Raw genomic sequence first — 19,510 nt, forward strand, 5'->3', positions numbered from 1 at the left:
GTAACAAGAGGACCCTTTCTAGCATTAACGGGAGGGGCCAAGAACTGAGTAGTTCTAAAGATGTGACTACTTTTACAGAATATTAACTGCCAAACTGCATTTTAACATGCTGAGATTTTTCTTTTCAAGATTCTCATATTATTTCATTATATTAGGGTATGTGTCTAAGAGCATGTGTAAAAGAAAGCTGTGTGTTTAAGGACATGGGGGTGGAGCATATGTCAGATTGGACATCTTTCTCTAAATTTAGAAATGTCTGGAAATTACAATCTAGATTAAGACTAGCTTAGACTTTTTTTTTTCCCCCAACAAAGAGAACCGACTTCTTCCTATTACATTTCTGGCCAAATTTTAACTATTAAGTCTTCCCTTTTATGGCATATACACTTACCTCCCTGAAACGTTTACTCACTGCTCCTAGTTCTGCATTTTAAAAATATAAATAATGTTGCTTTTCTAACTAATGCTGAATTATTCTTATACACCTGACAATAATTTCTTTGATGAATTTATGTCATCTTAACAGGATTTTATTTAAATTTTTTTGAATCAATATTCATTAAAGTTATAACTCTATAGTTCCATTGTGTTTTTATCTTTCCCTGAATGTACTAGTTTAAGTGTTAGGACTATATCTGTCTTCTCTGGTAGGATGTTTTCTTTCCCTGTTTTTGAGAATTTGTATAGGAATGGTACTAAATGCAAGTTTAATAGAATTCTCCTATGAATTCAACAGGATAATGATTTTTTTTCCTATAGTAATTCCTTTATTGCTACTTCTATTTCTTTTTCTAAGATTAATATTTGGTGTTCTGTTTGGATCTTTTATATTTTTTAATATTTTTGAAGGTCTTCCTGTATTTCTTTTGTATTTCATTTTATTAGAATAAAACTACCTGTACACAATAGTGATCATACTTTTTATTTCTCCTGGTTTTGTTGTAATAACAATTTGCTAAGTTGCTGATTTGTTTTCTTTTTAATCAGACTGGCTAAAAATTTACCGATTTCATTAGTTTTTTCAAAGAACAAACTTTTAGTTTTACTGGTCATTTCTATAGTTTTTTGGTCCAGTTTTATCTATTTCTCCTTTAATTTTTAATATCTCCTCTTTTGTGTTTATTTTAAGTTTGTTAATTTGCTAGCTTAAAAAAAAAAAGCATACTCACTTCATTAATCCCACCTTTTTCTATTTTGCAAATATATGTCTGTAGAGATATGCTTTTCCTGAGACTGCTTTAACTCCATCTAAGAATTTTGGTACTTTGTTTTATTATCTCTCATGCTCTTTCCCTCCCCGCCAAATAATTGTTGTTCCTATTTGTTCTTTGATCCACTCATTATTTAGGAGTTCACTATTAAGTTTCCATTTGTGTCTGTGTTTTTTGTTTATGCTCTCTGAACTGATTGCTACATTCTGAAAGGATGTGTTTACTAAATCTGTCTTTGACATTTGTTTTCGATTGCTCTACAAGTTTCATGTAGTGTTAAAAAATACTTATATGCCTAAGCAGTCTCATTTGGAGGTGTCTTTTAGCTCTAGATTCTCCAACAATCTGTTCAATTCTTTATTTTCTGTAATGGGCTGAGGCTCAAGTTGATGCACTGAAGTCCCAAGCACGTGAGGCTAACTAGTAATTGGACCATACTCTATTAATATATAAGCTTGGAGAAAGAATGGCCCCTGCCCACTCTTTATGCAAGTCCTTATGTGTTGTATAGGAAATGACGATTTTGGTGGGTAGAGGCAGGGGAGTGGAAAAGGAAGGGGAAGGAGAGACTGCTGGCTGGCATTTTGACTCAGCTGCTCTCATTGCCATTGCGACGGCCTTTCAGCTCAGGTCTCTCTCTGCTAGCTGGCTTCCTGTCGCAGCTGCCCATATTGCTATCGCAATCCTTCTTGCCCATATTGCTATCACAATCCTTTTTCACCTCTTCACTTCAATAAAGATTGAAGCTTTTTCCCTTAACCTGAATTCCTGACTCCGGCTGATTTTAAATACACAGTCATCACAATTTTCCATTTTGTTTATCTTTCTGTTAGATTTGTGTGAAGCTGAGAAACAACATAAATCTTACCATTATGGTATTACTCTTTATATCTTCCTGTAGTTAACTATTTTCTATTATGGATTTTTATGGTAAGGCATTTAATGGAGCTCAAGTTTAATACTGATATTGGTTAAGTTTTGGTTACTTTCATTCATACAATAGTTTATTTTTCCTTTTTTATGTTACTTTAAGGTTTGCAAAGCACTTTATATAAATTGTTTCACTTGAATTTCACAATAATTCTATAAGGTAGGCACAAGGAAATCAAAGTACTGAGAGGTTAAATAATTTGCCCATAGTCACTCAAGGAATTAATTGTCATTAGAATGAGATTTAAATACAGTTTTTCTGCTATCACTACTACTTTCCTTCATAAAGGCTTCTCAAGCCTTAATCCTTAAAAACTGCTATTATTTCCCCTAAGTTATCTCCTTTCTCTGCTAATCATCCCCTATATGATATTATAATCTTCTCGAATTCCTTTCTCCTTTAGTATCTTTCCTAAATCGTGATACCACCCACAATGCTTTAAATTATTGTCTGACCATTAGTTTAATCTTTAAGTCAATCAACACACTTTTACTAAATGAGGTCTGAGAATTTAAAATACATTAACTATATCTTAGTATAACTGATGTCCTTTTAATACTATTTTATTTTATGTTCTTAAAAACATTATTCCTAATATTATTGTTCTGTAAGAAATGACCAGCAGGATGAATACAGAGAGTACTGGCGAGACTTACATGAACTGATGCTAAGTGAAATGAGCAGAACCAGAAGATCATTATACACTTCGACAACGATATTGTATGAGGACATATTTTGATGGAAGTGGATTTCTTTGACAAAGAGACCTGAGTTTCAATTGATAAATGACAGACAAAAGCAGCTACACCCAAAGAAAGAACACTGGGAAACGAATGTGAACTATCTGCATTTTAGTTTTTCTTCCCGGGTTATTTATACCTTCTGAATCCAATTCTCCCTATGCAACAAGAGAACTGTTCGGTTCTGCAAACATATATTGTATCTAGGATATACTGCAACATATCCAACATATAAAGGACTGCTTGCCATCTAGGGGAGGGGGTGGAGGGAGGGAGGGAAAAAAATCGGAACAGAAACGAGTGTCAATATAAAGTAATTATTAAATAAAAATTAAAAAAAAAAAAAAACATTATTCCTAGAAGAAGTCTATAGTCTTTAGACTGCCCAAGGATTTTAGGACATAAAGCAGGTTCAAGAATCCCTGCAGTATTATTTCTCTCAAGATATTTATAATCTAGTGGGGAACACAATATTTCCAGAAACGTAGGCTATAAAAAAAAACAGTAAAGGAGGAGGGGATTTTTATACAACTATGGAAGTTAGGAAAAATCTTAAAGGAAATGGCACCTGAGTTAAGCTTTGGAGAGAGCTAGGGATTCAAAGAGATGGAGATGAGAAGAAAGTACATCCTGAATATAGGAGACATAAAGTCTTTGCAAAAGTATAGAAGTGACAAATGAGTACAGGAAATATTAAATAAGGCAGTTGGGAGCACAGAGAGCATGTGGAGGAGTAAAGTATAAAAAGCCTGCAGGCAGATTGGAGGAATTTAAATGTCAAAGTTTGTAGTTTATCCTAAGGCAATGGGGAACCAATGAGTTTCCTGGGCAGAGAAGTGTCATGTTTATCCCTGTACTTTAATAACAATTATTTTATAGTATAATTATATAATTATATCAATTTTGTCAACTGCATGGGAAGACAGATTAGAAAGGAAAAATATCTTGAAGGAGAAAGATCCATTAGGAAGCTACTATTCAAGCAAGATGTGATTAGGTTGGCTGTATTATGAGTTGAGAGAAAGGGACTGATACAAGATGTACTGAACAAAAAGAATTGGTATGATTGGTCACTAATGGAATATGGAGTTAGGGAGGTATAAGAGAATTTAAGATAACTTCAAGATTGCAAATTTGAGCAATTAGAAGAATGGTGTCTCCCTTGGCAGGATTGGGAAGAGAAAGGATGTGTACAAGAGAAAGATAATGAATGATTCTGTGTAAGATATGTTGAACTTGAGATATCCAGGTAGATATGTCAGGTAAACCCATAGAAAAAAGATAGGCACTCTGAAAAGAAATGAGAAATGAATGGGTAGATTTGGAAATCATCTGCACAGAGATTATAGTTGAGAAGACATGGAAGCTAAAGAGATCACCAAGAGAAAAGGAGGGAGGAAAGAGGGATCCAGAACAAATCCATGAGGTATATCTACACATAAGCAGGCAGAATGATTAAACTGGAAAAAAAAATGAATGGTTTGTCAGTAGAAAGAGACTATGATTTAAGAAGTGTCACAAAAACCCAAAGAGAAAAACAGGAGAGGATGATCAATAGTGCTGAATACTCAAGAAAGATAAGGACCTAGAAAATGTCACTGGATTTAACAGTAAAGTGATCACTGAAGACCTTGGAAAGTATGTGTTGAATTATAGAGAGAAAAGTGAAACTGCAAGTTGAGGAATGAGTGGAAGGAGATGATGTAAGGAGTATAAAATTTTCTCTCAAAAGTCTGGCTTGTGAAGGGGAGAGAGACAAATAGAAAAACAGGTAGCAAAGGCACCAAAATCAGGTGAATAACCAGGATCTGGGTGACTATTTTGCCTCCTTTTCCATTTGGCCAAATGAACATCTAAAGAAGTTGTTTTGTTCATTGGACATTTTTTTCCCAATTTCACCAATTCTATTTTTTAAGGAATTGATCTCTTTCCATTTCACCAATGCTATTTCTCAAGGAGTTGTTTTCTTTCCATTTCATCAAATTTATTTTTTAAAATGTGGTTTTCTTCAGTATATTTTTATTTATTTATTTAAATATTATTTTCAGAAGTTTAAGAGGAAGCTCTAGGATTCCTTCTCCTTTTATTTTGTGCCTCCCCCTAAATTATTTAGTACCTCAACCAGCTCCCAATGTTATGACAACTTTTTTTTCCCCTCAAGAGTATTTTACTTTTCCAATTATACAAAGTTTTTAATATTCATTTTTGTAAGATTTTAAATTTCAATTTTTTCTCTCTCTTCCTTACCTTCCCCCTCCTCAAGACAGCAAGCAATCTGACATAGGTTATACCTATATAATCATTTTAAACAGATTTCCATATTAATTCGTGAATTCAATTCCAAGGCCAAACAAAAGGCAATTTATCCCAAAGGAATGACTTCTATTAGACCTGATGTATTTTGAATACATGAAATTTTGTTTTTTAAATTCTGGACCCAACTTACCCCCAAAGACAGCAAAATTCGATGATGGTTGGGGAGCAGCAAAAGGGTCTCCACCAATATCAGCCAGAAGGTCAGTGCTAGCTTTCTTGACTGAAGGGAGGGAGGGTGGTTGGTAGCATGGATGTTGGGAGAGCCGAGCCTGAGGAACAGACTAAGGAGGAATGAATTATTGCAATTATGGAGGCAAGAACCCTGAAAAATTCCCAGGACTTCCTCTAATTACATACTATTGTAATACAGAGGTACATTGGAAATCATGTAGTTTCTGTGTTGAAAAAATTCCAGGGAGCAAGACAGGATTTTTTCCTTTACATTCCAGTATCTAAATACAAAGTATCTTAGGCTTTGAAGCTCATATAGAAAAGGCAATAGTCTCAGTGAAACACTGTCAGCAAATAACACAATAATCCAAACATAGCTTTTATCAATCAAATTCCTATCTTTCTCGAGTTGCTGAAGAAGTAACAACTTAAGTGCCCTTCTATGGCTCCCTCCAAATGCAAAATCACCAGGGCTGCTCTGACTTTCCTTCACCCTATTTAGATGCTATCTACAAATTAAGTTTTTATATCTGACACCTACCTGGTTAGTGCTGGAAATGGCAACAGAGGGCACATGATCCCCAAGAAGAGTCCTCAGGGGCTTTGCATCTGGAGTAGAATCCTGGGTGGGAGTAGAAGTGCTGCTTTTGGTGTGGGATGGCCCCTTGACTTGGTCTGGGGGGACATACCTTCAAGGAACAAACAGTCTAAGTAGAACAAGAAGGAGTAACACCTTATGGTATCCCCAGTTTATGTGATCCTTCAACTCCTAGGAAAGCAGACATTGCAGTATCTGAAGTAAATCATGGTGTTTTCAGAGTTGGAAAAGAATTTAGATATTTTCTAGTCCAACATCTTAATCAATGCAAGATGCCCTTTACAACATTGATGTCAAAACATGCAGCCTGTAGATGTGAAGCCTTAAGTGAGGCACGTTTAAATGTAATAGGGAAATATTTAACACAATTTAAAAAAACACAATAAAAATAACATGTCTCAAAACTAAGTTAATATGCAATCTGTCAGGATCCGTAGGGAGAGATTAGTGGCCTCCCTTTTTATTTAAGCTCAACCCTGCTGACCTAGAATATTTCTGACAGTAGTCATGCAACTGCTACAAAAATGATTTGAGTGACAAGGAAGCTACATAAGGACAATAATGATAATGAGCACCTTCTTCATTCTAATACCTGGATTTGTCACCTGGGTTCTCAGCAAGCTCCTACTCTAAAATGAATCACCTGAATTCTGAGAGAAATACTACCATATTCGCCAACATGGAAATTGCCCAACTTTTTCTTATATGAACTTATCTCCCCTTCTAATTCTTAAGGCCTTTTTCCCACATATCATGTCAGTCACATCATCATTCCTAAGCACCCAATTCTGCATCTCCATTTGTCACTCCAGCTCTTATCTTTCCTATCTCTAATTATCCTCTCTTGCCTCTGTGTATATACTTTGTTCTCCCCTTCTCAAAATAATGTTTATTGCCTATATTCATAATTAAAGGAAAGGCTAACTTCAATGAGAGGTTAGTAAAAATCAAGATGTAATTTTCCCCTCATTCAAGTTCACAGAAACCATGAAATCAGTGTTTGGTTAAATACTGTTCAGAAGATCAAGTCCCTTGGAACATCTAAAATACTAACCCTATTCAAATTAATCTGCATTCTCCCACTTATCTTCCAACTAGGAATCAAAACTGAAAAGAAAAAAAATGTGAAGAGAATAAAATTTATATTACAATATGAAAAAATTTTCTTCTTTGAAAAAATAATAATTGTCAGTAATAACCCCTAATTATTTATAAGGGATAAAGCAAATACTGTTAAATTTAATATCATTAAAAAAGTATTAACATAATGAAGTTCCAGATTTCACTTGGCAAAATACTTGCCTCTAATTTCTCTCTCTCTACAAAAGATAGCAATTTGGTATGAATAAATATACATTGCTGCCTACATGCTCCCACAATTCTAACTAATCCACTTCTTCCATTAAACTTGAGAACACCAACTGTATGTGATAAATGACTAAGGACAAGAAATACTATCGTACTGATTCTTTAGATTCTGTAGAATTATGACAGGACTTAGCTGTGGTTCACTATTTAACCTAAGCTTCCAGAGGAGCCCCAAATTCATTTCTGGAAAGAAAGGAAGAATATATACCACACATATCTAGGTAACTGTTTCCTCCCTCCTCCATGATTACCATCGCTTCTTCTCATATTTCTCCTGAAGAAACTCCTTCACCTTTTGAGGGTCCCTGGAGTCTGGCATTAAGGAGGCTTGTGAATCAAAAAGACCCAGCCAGATCTTCCTGCAAACCTGTGGTATAATAACAGAGACAGTTAACATAGGTGAAGAAAACAGCTTAGAACTAAAAAACACATACCTCCAACCGGAAGCAAACTGAAAAATTTTTAGTGTGAGCATTTATACTTTGGAAATTAGGAGATGCAGGACTTGATTTATTGTTTTGCTGACTGTCTAGACTTAAGAAAGTATGGAGAAGATATTAATATACAGATTAAACTCAAAACTATCATGAAAGTGTCCCTCTTTACCTTCCCCCACCAGAACTATTGAACATTTATCAGCATAATGAAGCCTCTATTGGTGAGAGGCCCTTGTCCTTGTGATCCCAAATTCGTCTTATTTACTTTTACTAACTAGCATTCCACAAACCTATTGGCTTACTTGAAGAAGGAGAAGGAATTTATTTGCAAAAGAAGGTGAATTCAACAAATATTTATTAAGAGAGGACACTGCCCTAGGCACAACAGGAGACACAAAGTCTATACAAAAACATTTCAGCTTTGCTTCAATCTCTTTGGAATTATGCAGCAGCATAATCTAGAAGAACCTTAAATCTAGAAAAAGATGTAGGAGATATAGGAGAATTTATGAGTCAATACTTATTTGGAAAATTCTTTTAGGGGTGGGTTTTTAATACAGTTTAGTCATACCTTTACCTAATTTCCCAGATTAATAAGAGTTCTGACCTAATCACAGGATTGGGTACTTGTGAGTGATGATCAGGTTTTGATTAGGATCTGACTGTCCCCCCCCCCAAAAAAAAAGCCCAGAAATTTCATGTCACACAATAATAAATTAGCAATACCTATTACCTTCAGTTTGGGGTATCTGGATTAGCTAAAGTTCCCTGTATAAAGGCAAAATTACTGCTATCTCTAAAGAGGCTACCTAATCCAATCCTTTCATTTAATAGGTGAGCAAACTGAGGCCAAGAGAAGTTTAGTTATTTAGATGTTGAGTTTAGATGTTAAGATGTTAGAAAAACAATTCCAATCAAGCCAATTATTCTCAAGATGAACCTTTTAAATTCTACAATTACAAAAGAGAAGTTAAAATTTAAATGTAGATAACTCTGCCCAAAGAATAAGTTTCACAAAGAGGATTTTATACCTTACACCAAAAGGGAATAAAATGTTATCAATTAAGACAATTTATAGATTGCAGAAGAGCCAAGAAGAGAGCATCTTCAAAGAAAAGGAACCTCAAACAAAGGATAGCTGTCTTAACTTCCTGAAACTATTTCACATTCTTGTTATCAGCAAGGTCTTTCAGAGTTAGGACAAAGAATCTCTTAAGCTTAAAAATAACATTTTGAATTCCTACTGTTCAATTCAGAAGTGGAGCTTTTTATATCTTTATCAGTAAAAGAAACAAGAGACAAACCTGATCCTTGTACTCTAAACCTGTTATGTACTTCTACTGTACCATATGCAGCCTCCTTGGAATAATATTGATTCTCAAAGTTCAGGTTTATGCATGATGAAATCACTTTATTTTTTTATTATGAACTTCACAAACATCAAACATAAACACTAAAATTTCACATATAAAAAATAGGAAAATCTGTACATGACACGGTGTCTATTATTTACAATTTTTTTCTTTGAAAGTACATATTACATTTAACCCAGCAATCTCAGCACTATCCTGCTTGTCTCAGTCCTCTTCTGAACTTTCTTCTGTTCTCTTCTATATATGTTTTAAAACATTCCCCCCTTTTCTTTCTTTCTTTCTTTTTTTTTGCTGAGGAAACTGAGATTAAGTGACTTGCCCAGGGTCACACAGAAGTATTAAGTGTTTGAGAGCAAATTTGAACTCAGGTCCTCCTGACTTCAGGGCTGGTGCTCTATCCACTGTGCCACCTAGCTGCCTCTATTTCCCCCTTTTCTTATTTCTTCTGGCAATGAATTAACTTAAATAATTTGAATTTGTACTGATATAAATTGTGTCCCCTTTAACCTTTGGTGGGGTACCTTGAAACTGTTTCCCCTTTAATCTGTGGGGGAAAAGTGATTCGGAGTCTCAAACCCTCCTCTAGAAGGGGCACACCGTTCTGTCCGTAAGGGAAACTCCCAAGATAAGTAATCTCATTCAATTTTGAACTGAATTGAAAATCCCTAACTTAGGGATTAGTTAAATCCCCTTTTGCCACACAAATTTCGGGTTTGAGAATTTTTTCTGAGGGATCTGCGACATTGACTAGAAGGGATCTCTTAGCCTCAATCCTCCCACCTTATCAGTACTACGCTCAAAAAAGTAGAAATCACACGTTGTTAAGATTTTCACCCAATATTTTAAAACAGCCTACCTTCTATACTTAAATCTACAGAAAACACAATTTGAGTTTCTCTACAAAGGGACTGATTTTTCTACTTTCCCATGTCTGTACCTGGACACACACAATATACCCTAAGAAAAATGAAAAAGGGATAGAGCATGGCCCTGCTTCAAAATCCCTGAGGAAAACACTCAAGTATCAAAACTTATTGCAAAACTGGACAAAGCCAAGATATCAGAGTGGTAGGAAGCAATGTGATGAATTCTCATCCACAAATTCCTCCAATAGATCTAAAAAATAAGAGTGAATCTTGATGAAAAAATTCAGAAAAAGTCACAAAAAGACCTTTGTCCAGCATAGCTAAGCAAAGGGAGGCAAATAGAGTCTTTGGACATTGGGAATGGGTTCTGTCTAGGAACATGCAGCATGGAACAAAACGAGGAAGTACTTGGACTGCAAACCCCACTAGGTAAAAATGAAGACAACTGTGAAATGGCAGCTTTGTTGCCTGCCTAGGTCAAAGATATAGGGCAGACCAAGAAAGAGAAGTTCAGAAGTCAGCAGCAGCAGCAATGCAGCTCAGAACCCAGAATCAGAACAGATCTCTTTATTTTATCTTTTTTTTTTAAGCTTTTTATTTTTGAAATATATGCACAGATAGTTTTCAAATATTCACCCTTGCAAAATCTTGTGCTCTAATTTCTTTTCTCACTCCCTTCTTCCCACCCCCTTCCTTAGATGGCAAGTAATTCAATATATGTTAAATATGTGCAATTCTTCTACACATATTTCCACAATTATCATGCTGTACAAGAAAACTTCATTTCAGACTACTTCTTTAAAAACCCCCCACAAAATTTGCATGTTACTTTCAAGACTTCCCTGCTTGTTTATGCTTTCTTTAGAATTTCTTCTGTGTATTTAAAAAAAATAATTAAATGGTCCTTAAATTTTTTTTTTGGATATCATTATTGCTAGTCCTTCTGGAATTTCCCTTTTCTCCTCTTACTCTTAAATTTACTTAAAGAAAGGTAACCTCTATGAAGTATATCTTGGAACCAGAGGGTCAAACAAGAAATTAAAAGAATCCACTAGTCACCTCCTGAAAGAAGCCCCCCAACAAATACTCTCAGAAATATAATAGCCAAAATCCAAAGCTTCCAGGTCAAAGAAAAAATACTACAAGCAACCAGAAAGAGAACTTAAGTACCAAAGATCATACACATTTTATTAGGCATCACTATAAAAAAAGTAGAAAATCAGGAAAACATTTCAGAAGCCAAAGGATATAGGCTTATAGTCATGAATAATTTACCCTGTCCCCTCTCTCTCCTCCCCCTGCCCCCCTCCCCTGTATCCAAACTGAGTATAATATTATAGGGGGAAAAATACTTTTAATTAAATAGAGCACTTCCAAGCATTCCTGATGAAAAGATCAGAATACTGGTGAAACTCTGAAGTTGAAATACAAAACTAAAGAGCAAGATGAAAAAGTAGACATGATTGAACAATATCAAATGATAACGATGATAAAAAATGGGGAGATATACATATACTCTCATCCTGATCCAAAGAGAGAATTTAAATAGACATGGTCTAGGAATGGTTCTATTCTGTATTACTGATCTGAAGGAAAGAGTGCAAAGAGAAGAGAAATACCTTGGGGGACTGGGGAAGAGAAAGGAAGATTAAATAAAATTATCTCACAAAATCAGGGTATACAAGTAAATATCTATATACATGAGAGGACTGAGGAGAAAGGGAGCAGTTGACACTGGAACCAAACTCTTAACTGAACTCTTCAAAAGAAGGAAATCACACACCTTCATCCCCACCCCTACTCCCACCTCCACAGAGCTGAGTACAGAATTATTGTTCACTCAACAGGAAAACAGAAGGGAAAGGGAGGGTGAATGAGAGGAGGGAATTAGAAGCAGCGAAGAGTGCTGAACATATAATGGGCATTTAATAAAATGATTAAGTAGATGTACAAAAATATTAAGCTCTTTTGGAGATTTCAAAAAATAAGGGAGGCCCAGAAAATGAAGAATAAATGAATACTACACACTACATAAATGTGACAGAACAGTATTGTGCTGAACACACAGATGAATCTGATGTAAGAATACATGAAACTACACAAAATAGGAAGAGATGAGGATTAAGAAGGAGGAAGATTAAAGAGGAAATTATCACAAACTCTTAGATGCTAAAAGATTATAAGAAAAAAAAAACATAGAAACTAAAAAGGTACACTTTAAATTGCCTCTTAGATAATTGGGGCATCCTAACAAATTATGGTATAAGAATGTATTAGAAAATTGCTGTTCAGTCTTTTCCCAAATCATGCCCAACTCTTCATGACCCCCATTTGGGGTTTTCTTGACAAAGATTCTGTAGTGATTTGCTGTTTTCTTCTCCAGATAAAGAAAATGGAGCAAAAAGGATCAAGTGCCTTGCTAAGGTTGCATAAGATTTAATAGTCTCTGAGACCAGATCTGAATTCATGCAAGATGAGTTTTCTTGACTCCAGGACCTGCATTCTAGCCACTCTGCCATCTACCTGCTTATTAGAATGCACTATAAAAAAATTACAAAAAAATGATAGAGAATACTGGTTAAGCATGAATTGATACACTGAGTGAAATATACTGAACCAGGAGAATTTATAAATGATAATATTAAAAAAAAAAAACACAAAACTTTGAAAGACGTAAGAATTCTGAGCAAATTAATGACTATCTCTGGAGGATCTATCATGAAACATCTTTACCCATCTCCCAAGAAGTAATGGACACGAGATTCAGAAACAGATTTTGGACATGGCCACTATGTGGATTTGTTTTGCTTAACTATGCTTATTTGTTACATAATTTTTTTCATCTTTCTTTCAGTTAATTTAAGGGGTAAGAGGAAAAAAGGTAAGAAGGAATTCCAGAAGGAATAGCACTACTGATACCAAAAAAATAAGGACCATTTATTTTTTAAAATATACAGAAAAGAAGAAATGCTAAAGGAAACCGATAAGCAAGGTAGTCTGAAAGCAGGTAACACGCAAATTTTGTTGTGTCTAAAATAGAGTTTAATTTCACATAAAATCATCTTTTTATATTGAGCTATGTGTATGGAAATATTCTTTTGTGTATGTTTAAATTCAGAAGAAAAAAATTTTGTCCTTCCCCCCAAAATAGACAAGAAAATTTTAACCAAAAGAAATAATATATATACTAACTTCAGAAACACAGAAATCCTTTGTAGCAAGCTTCAAGCCTCTAAGGCCTTCTAATATATTTTATCTGTGTCATCTCACCTCATTTCCACGAGACTGGAGGAATATCACTTCAGGCTCTGTAAAGGTTGTCATGGAGATGGACTTGACTCGGTGAGGAGGATTCAGACCTCTCCTGTATGAGGAAAGGCAAGATAAGATATGTGGTTAGCACTGCCAGGCTATTTAAAAGCAGAGAGAAAACAATGAAAACATTATGGAAGGAAGAGAAGAAGGAAGATTTTGAAGCCTGCTAGAAAGGTTTAGAAAACAATAGCCAAGAACATCTAAGGATCTGTCACTCTGAAGAGGAAACAACCTGCTTATCTTTTTTTCCTGCAGACTGGCAGATCAACATCACTAGTGTTCTACCTATGAACTATAAAACACTTCTTAGAGCAGGACAACCAATTTCCATTTTTCTCAGTTTGTCTTTTCTCTACCTATCCTTCTCCCATCTCCACTTTTGAGGTCCTCACAGCAGGTAGGGGTCTTTCTCCAGCCTTCTTCATTATCAGATCTTACACTAGGGTACCTATTCTAATCCAGAAAGATCTAAAAGCCTTTATATGTCTGTAGGAAGCTAGAACCATGCTTTTAATGGAGATGCTTATATAATTGCTGTGGGCTGTTTACTCCCTGGGAGTTCAACTATGGTCAAAGGAACCCTGTAGAGACCACATGGCCAATGGGACAATATTTTCTTTAAGTCACAAAACCAGTTCTCCTATGGGGAAGTGCTCTAACAGGAAAGACATAATAGCTCTCCTTTTACTAGTCCTACTAGTCCTGTTATTCTAATAAGAAAATTATCCCTTGGGGCAGAGAATGGGGTACTAATTTATTTTCTTAAAGGAAAAGAATTTTTTTCCTATTCTACTCCTAAAATATTTTAAAGCATAGAGGTAACAGAGGCAAAGGAATAAGTTAGAGGAACCATTTCAGATCCAATTCCCCAAAACCTTGGTCAAAAGTTTGATGTTAAAGAACAGAATAGAATGCATGTGCCTCCCCTTTCTTACATATAGAAATCTATATACTGTCAAGACTGTGTGGATATGATAGGAAGCTAGAATCATGCTTTTTTTTTTTTAATAATTTTTTATTTACAAGATATAGGCATGGGTAATTTTTTCAGCATTAACCCTTGCAAAATCTTCTGTTCAAACTTTTCCCCTCCTTCATCCCATTCCCTCTCCTAGATGGCAGATAGACCCATATATGTTAAATATGTTAAAGAATATGTTAAATACAATATATGTTTACATACTCATACAGTTATTTTGCTGTACAAGAAAAATCAGACTAAGACACAAGGTAACAATAACCTGAGGAGGAAATCAAAAATGCAAGTGGACAAAAACAGAGGGAGTGGAAATGCTATGTTGCTGTTCACACTCATTTCCCATAGTTCTTTCACTGGATGTAGCTGGTTCTCTTCATTATTGAACAAATGGAACTGATTTGGTTCCTCTCATTGTTGAAGAGAGCCATGTCCATCAGAATTGATCATCATAAAGTATTGTTTTTTAAGAATATAATGACCGCCTGGTCCTGCTCATTTCACTCAGCATCAGTTCATGCAAGTCTTTACAGGTCTTTCTGAAATCATTCTGCTGGTCATTTCTTACAGAATTAATATTCCATAACATTCATATACCACAACTTATTCAGTATTCAGTTGATGGGCTTCCATTCAATTTCCAGTTTCTAGCCACTACAGAGGGCTGCCACAAACATTTTGGCACATACAGGTCCCTTTCCCTTCTTTAAGATTTCTTTGGGATATAAGCCCAGTAGTAACACTGCTGGATCAAAGGGTATATACAGTTTGATAACTTTTTAAGCATAGTTCCAAATTGCTCTCCAAAATGGTTGGATTTATTCACAATTCCACCAACAATGTATCAGTGTCCCAGTTTTCCCACATCACCTCCAGCATTCAGCATTATCTTTTCCTATCATTCTAGCCAATCTGACAGGTGTGTAGTGGTATCTCAGAGTTGTCTTAATTTGCATTTCTCTGAATAATAATGATTTGGAGCATCTTTTCACATGGCTGGAAATAGTTTCTATTTCTTCATCCAGAAATTGTCCGTTCATATCCTTTCACCATTTATCAATTGGAAAATGGCTTGATTTCTTAGAGTCAATTCTCTACATATTTTGGAAATGAGGCCTTTATCAGAACCTTTGATTATAAAAATTTTCCCAGTTTATTGCTTCCCTTCTAATCTTGTCTGCATTAGTTTTATTTGTACAAAAGCTTTTTGATTTGATACAATCAAAGTTTTCTATTTTGTTTTTAATAATGATCTCTAGTTCTTCTTTGGTCATAAATTCCTTCCTCCTCCACAGGTCTGAGAGGTGAACTATCCTATGTTCTTCTAATTTATTTATAATCTCATTCTTTATACCTAGATCATGAACCCATTTTGACCTTATCTTGGTGTACAGTGTTAAGTGTGGATCAATGCCTACTAATTTCCAATTTTCCCAGCAGTTTTTGTCAAACAGTGAATTCTTATCCCAAAAGCTAGGGTCTTTGGGTTTGTCAAACACTAGATTGCTATAGTTATTGACTATTTTGTCTTATGAACCTAACCTATTCCACTGATCAACTAGTTATTTCTTAGCCAATACCAAATGGTTTTGGTGACTGCTACTTTGTAATATAGTTATAAGTCTTTCACTTCTACGCCACTTTCATTTAATTTTTTTTTCATTAGTTCCCTTGAAAGTCTTGACCTTTTGTTCTTCCAGATGAATTTTGTTGTTATTTTTTCCAGGTCATTAAAATAATTTTTTGGGAGTCTGACTGGTATAGCATTAAATAAATAGATTAGTTTAGGTAGTAGTGTCATATTATATTCACTCGAACTATCCAAGAGCACCTTAATATTTTTCCATTTGGTTAGATCTGACTTTATTTTTTGTGGAAAATGTCTTGTAGTTTTGCTCATATAGTTCCTGACTTTCCCTTGGCAGACAGATTCCCAAACATTTTATAATATCGGCAGTTACTTTAAATGGAATTTCTCTTTATATCTCTAACTGTTGGATTTTGTTACTGATATATAAGAATGCTGATGATTTACGTGGGTTTATTTTATATCCTGCAACTTTGCTAAAGGTGTGGATTGTTTCTAATAGCTTTTTAGTAGAATCTCTGGGGTTCTTTAAGTATACCATCATATCATCTGCAAAAAGTGATAATTTGGTTTCCTCATTACCTACTCTAATTCCTTTAATCTCTTTCTCAACTCTTATTCCCGAAGCTAGTGTTTCTAATACAATATTAAATAGTAATGATGATAGTGGGCAACCTTGTTTCACTCCTGATCTTGTTGGGAATGGTTCCAGTTTATGCCCATTACATATGATGCTTACTGACAGTTTTAAATAGATGCTACTATTTTAATGAAAAGCCCATTTATTCCTATACTTTCAAGTGCTTTTAAAAGGAATGGATATTGGATTTTATCAAATAGTTTTTCTGCATCTACTGAGATGATCATATGGTTTTTGTTAATTTGGCTATTGATACAGTCAATTATGCTAACAGTTTTCCTAATATTGAATCAGCCCTGCATTCCTGGTATAAATCCTACTTGGTCGTGGTGTATTATCCTGGAAATGATTTTCTGTAATCTTTTTGCTAATATTTTATTTAAGATTGTTGCATCAATATTCATTAGGAAGATTGGTCTATAATTTTCTTTCTCAGTTTTCAACCTAGGTTTAGGTATCAATACCATGTCTGTGTCATAAAAGGACTCCTTCATTCCTCATTTTTTCAAATATTTTATATAACATTGGAGTTAATTGTTCTTTAAATGTTTGGTAGAATTTACATGTAAATCCGTCTGGTCCTAGGGATTTTTTCTTAGGGAGTTAATAGCTTGTTCTATTTCTTTTTCTGAAATGGCACTATTTAAGCAATTTACTTCCTCTGTTAATCTGAGTAGCCTATATTTTTGAAGGTAGTCATCCATTTCACTTAAGTTATCAAATTTATTGGCATAAAGTTGGGCAAAGTAACTCCTAATTATTGCTCTAATTTCCTCTTCATTGGTGGAAAACAGAACCATGCTTTTAATGGAGATGGTTATATAACTGTAGTGGGCTGTTTACTCCCTGGGAGTTCAACTACAGTCAAAGGAGCCCTGTGGAGACCATATGGCTGTTAGGATAGTATTTTTTTGAGGCCAAAAAAACAGTTCTGGAAAAGGCTTAGTGATTACGATCAATATAATGATCTATGATAACTGCAAAGGATTCTGATGAAAAGCACTATCAACTTCCAGAGAACTGATAAACTTTTAGTGAAAAGAGGCATAGTTTTTTCCACTTTATTTTTCTTGACACACCTTTTCTACTCCCCTTCCCCCTGCCCCCTGACTCCCTATAACATGGGTAATATGGGAAATGTTTTGCACAACTTCACATTTATAAGAGGTATTACTTATCTTCTCAATGATGGGGAAGGGGTTAGGGGTAGGGAGAGAATTTAGAATGGAAAATAATTTTTAAAAAATGAAATATAATGGGGGAAAAAATGACTGTTATTGATGTATTGGTTAATTAGTTGAAAAATATTTCCCTTTCCTATATTTTATTCTTTGTTATAAGGGATAGCTCCATAGGTGGGGGAAGGAGAACACACTGGGAAATAAAAAAGACATAATAGCAAAATATGTAATAAAAAAAAGAAAGAAGGAAATACTTAAAATCAATACTTTAACAAATTTAATGATAGTATATCCTATGTCTCTAGCAAGGTAATGGGAAGAAGAAAAAAAATGCACATTTTATATACTTGTAAAGCAAGTAATAATGGAGAGTCAGTTTAATATAAAATTCTTTTGTATTTTTCTGAATCTAAGGGATAGAGACGCTAGTATTCTTTACTTCAATAATATTTGTTCTGCCCCAGATATGCTGAACATCCCTAGATCACATTTCAGGAATACTCTAGTTTCCATCTTCTCAGAACATTTTAGCTATTCCTATAAAATGCTACAGGTTTTTCTCCCTTGCTTTATCCTTTCACCAGGTGTTGGCCCCTCAAAAATAAAAAGATCTTTCTCTTGTAAGTCTTGAGTTACACATTTCTGGGTATTTCTATACCTCCCTTCTCCCCTCTCTCCCCAGTAAACCTCTCTCTTCAGGACTGAACCTCTTGACCATCCTCCCTAAGTATTCATTCCCTCCTCACTAAAAAAGTGTATATTTTCCTTGTATATTTTGCATAGATCTTTCCTCTGTCCTTCTCATACTCTATATTGTATTATATTTAATTATTTACAGTTTTATCCACCCAAGTAAACTAATCTTCAGGACAGAGACTTTTGTTATTTTTCATCTTTGCAATTCCAGACACTTGTCCATAGGAGGCACTAGATAAATGTTTATTGAATTAAATTGGTTGGGTAGATAACAGATTCAGGAAAAAGAGCTCCTCAGAACTAAAGAGCACATGACCCAATTTTCAGAAAAAGTGAAAAGAATCTGTGAACCAGAGGCCACTCAATTTGACTTCAATTTCTGCCAAAACTGTAAAGTAAACAACGAAAGCAAAGGATTACAAAGATTCAATATAGGCTTCATCAAGAACAAGTCCGGCAAAACTAACATAATTTCCTTTGTTAAGAGTTAATTGTCAACTGACTAGTATATTAGAAACTAGATTTTAGCAAAACGAAGCATGTCATACTATTTTTGTGGAAAAGATTAGATGGCAATAAAATCAAGACTTAGAAGGAGCTGAATCCTTCAAGAGTTAGTAAGAACTGGCATTTATTGTCTTAAAAGAGCTGTCTAGAACACTTAACAGACTAAATGACTTGTCCAGGATCATATCAGCATTATCAGAGGTTGGGACTTGAACCCAGGTTTTCCTGGCTCCAAAGCCAACACTATCCTCCCTGTGCTAAAGTGAAAACTAAATTGAATAGAGATCTGTATAATTCTAAGCTAAGCCTCAAAGAGAGAGATGAGAAAATGCCTTCTCTTTCACAAAGGTGGAGAGAAGGTCAAAGGTAAGGAGCATTGCATCTAATGACAGATTTCTGCATTGCATTCCTCTCTTTTTAACAAAATTCTTTGTTATTATATAATAACAAATATAATAATATATAACATATTATTATATAATAGCTGTATATACAGCTTCAGAAAAAATGAAGACTATGGGGGGTGGAGAAGGGGGGAGAACTAGGATATATGTAAAAGCAAACATCAACAGCAAACAAATGAAAATAACCAAAAT

General features: G+C 34.7%; 1 protein-coding gene across 8 annotated transcripts in view; it reads right to left on the minus strand.

Annotated features, from left to right (window-relative positions):
* Positions 1 to 19,510, minus strand: part of AGFG2 (ArfGAP with FG repeats 2) — a 59,006-nt gene that overhangs the window by 30,354 nt on the left and 9,142 nt on the right. For 7 of the 8 annotated variants that reach the window (XM_051996012.1, XM_051996011.1, XM_051996009.1 and 4 more), the window contains exons 2-5: positions 13,282 to 13,375; positions 7,587 to 7,702; positions 5,911 to 6,058; positions 5,329 to 5,479 (exon numbers count right to left, since the gene is read on the minus strand). In XM_051996012.1, the coding sequence (XP_051851972.1) occupies positions 5,329 to 5,479; positions 5,911 to 6,058; positions 7,587 to 7,702; positions 13,282 to 13,375 (509 nt within the window). The remainder of the gene's footprint in view (positions 1 to 5,328; positions 5,480 to 5,910; positions 6,059 to 7,586; positions 7,703 to 13,281; positions 13,376 to 19,510) is intronic. The other variant, XM_051996008.1, reaches the window with a different exon arrangement.

This window comes from Antechinus flavipes, chromosome 4 (genome assembly GCF_016432865.1).
Source record: "Antechinus flavipes isolate AdamAnt ecotype Samford, QLD, Australia chromosome 4, AdamAnt_v2, whole genome shotgun sequence".
NCBI classification, from domain to species: Eukaryota; Metazoa; Chordata; class Mammalia; order Dasyuromorphia; family Dasyuridae; genus Antechinus; species Antechinus flavipes.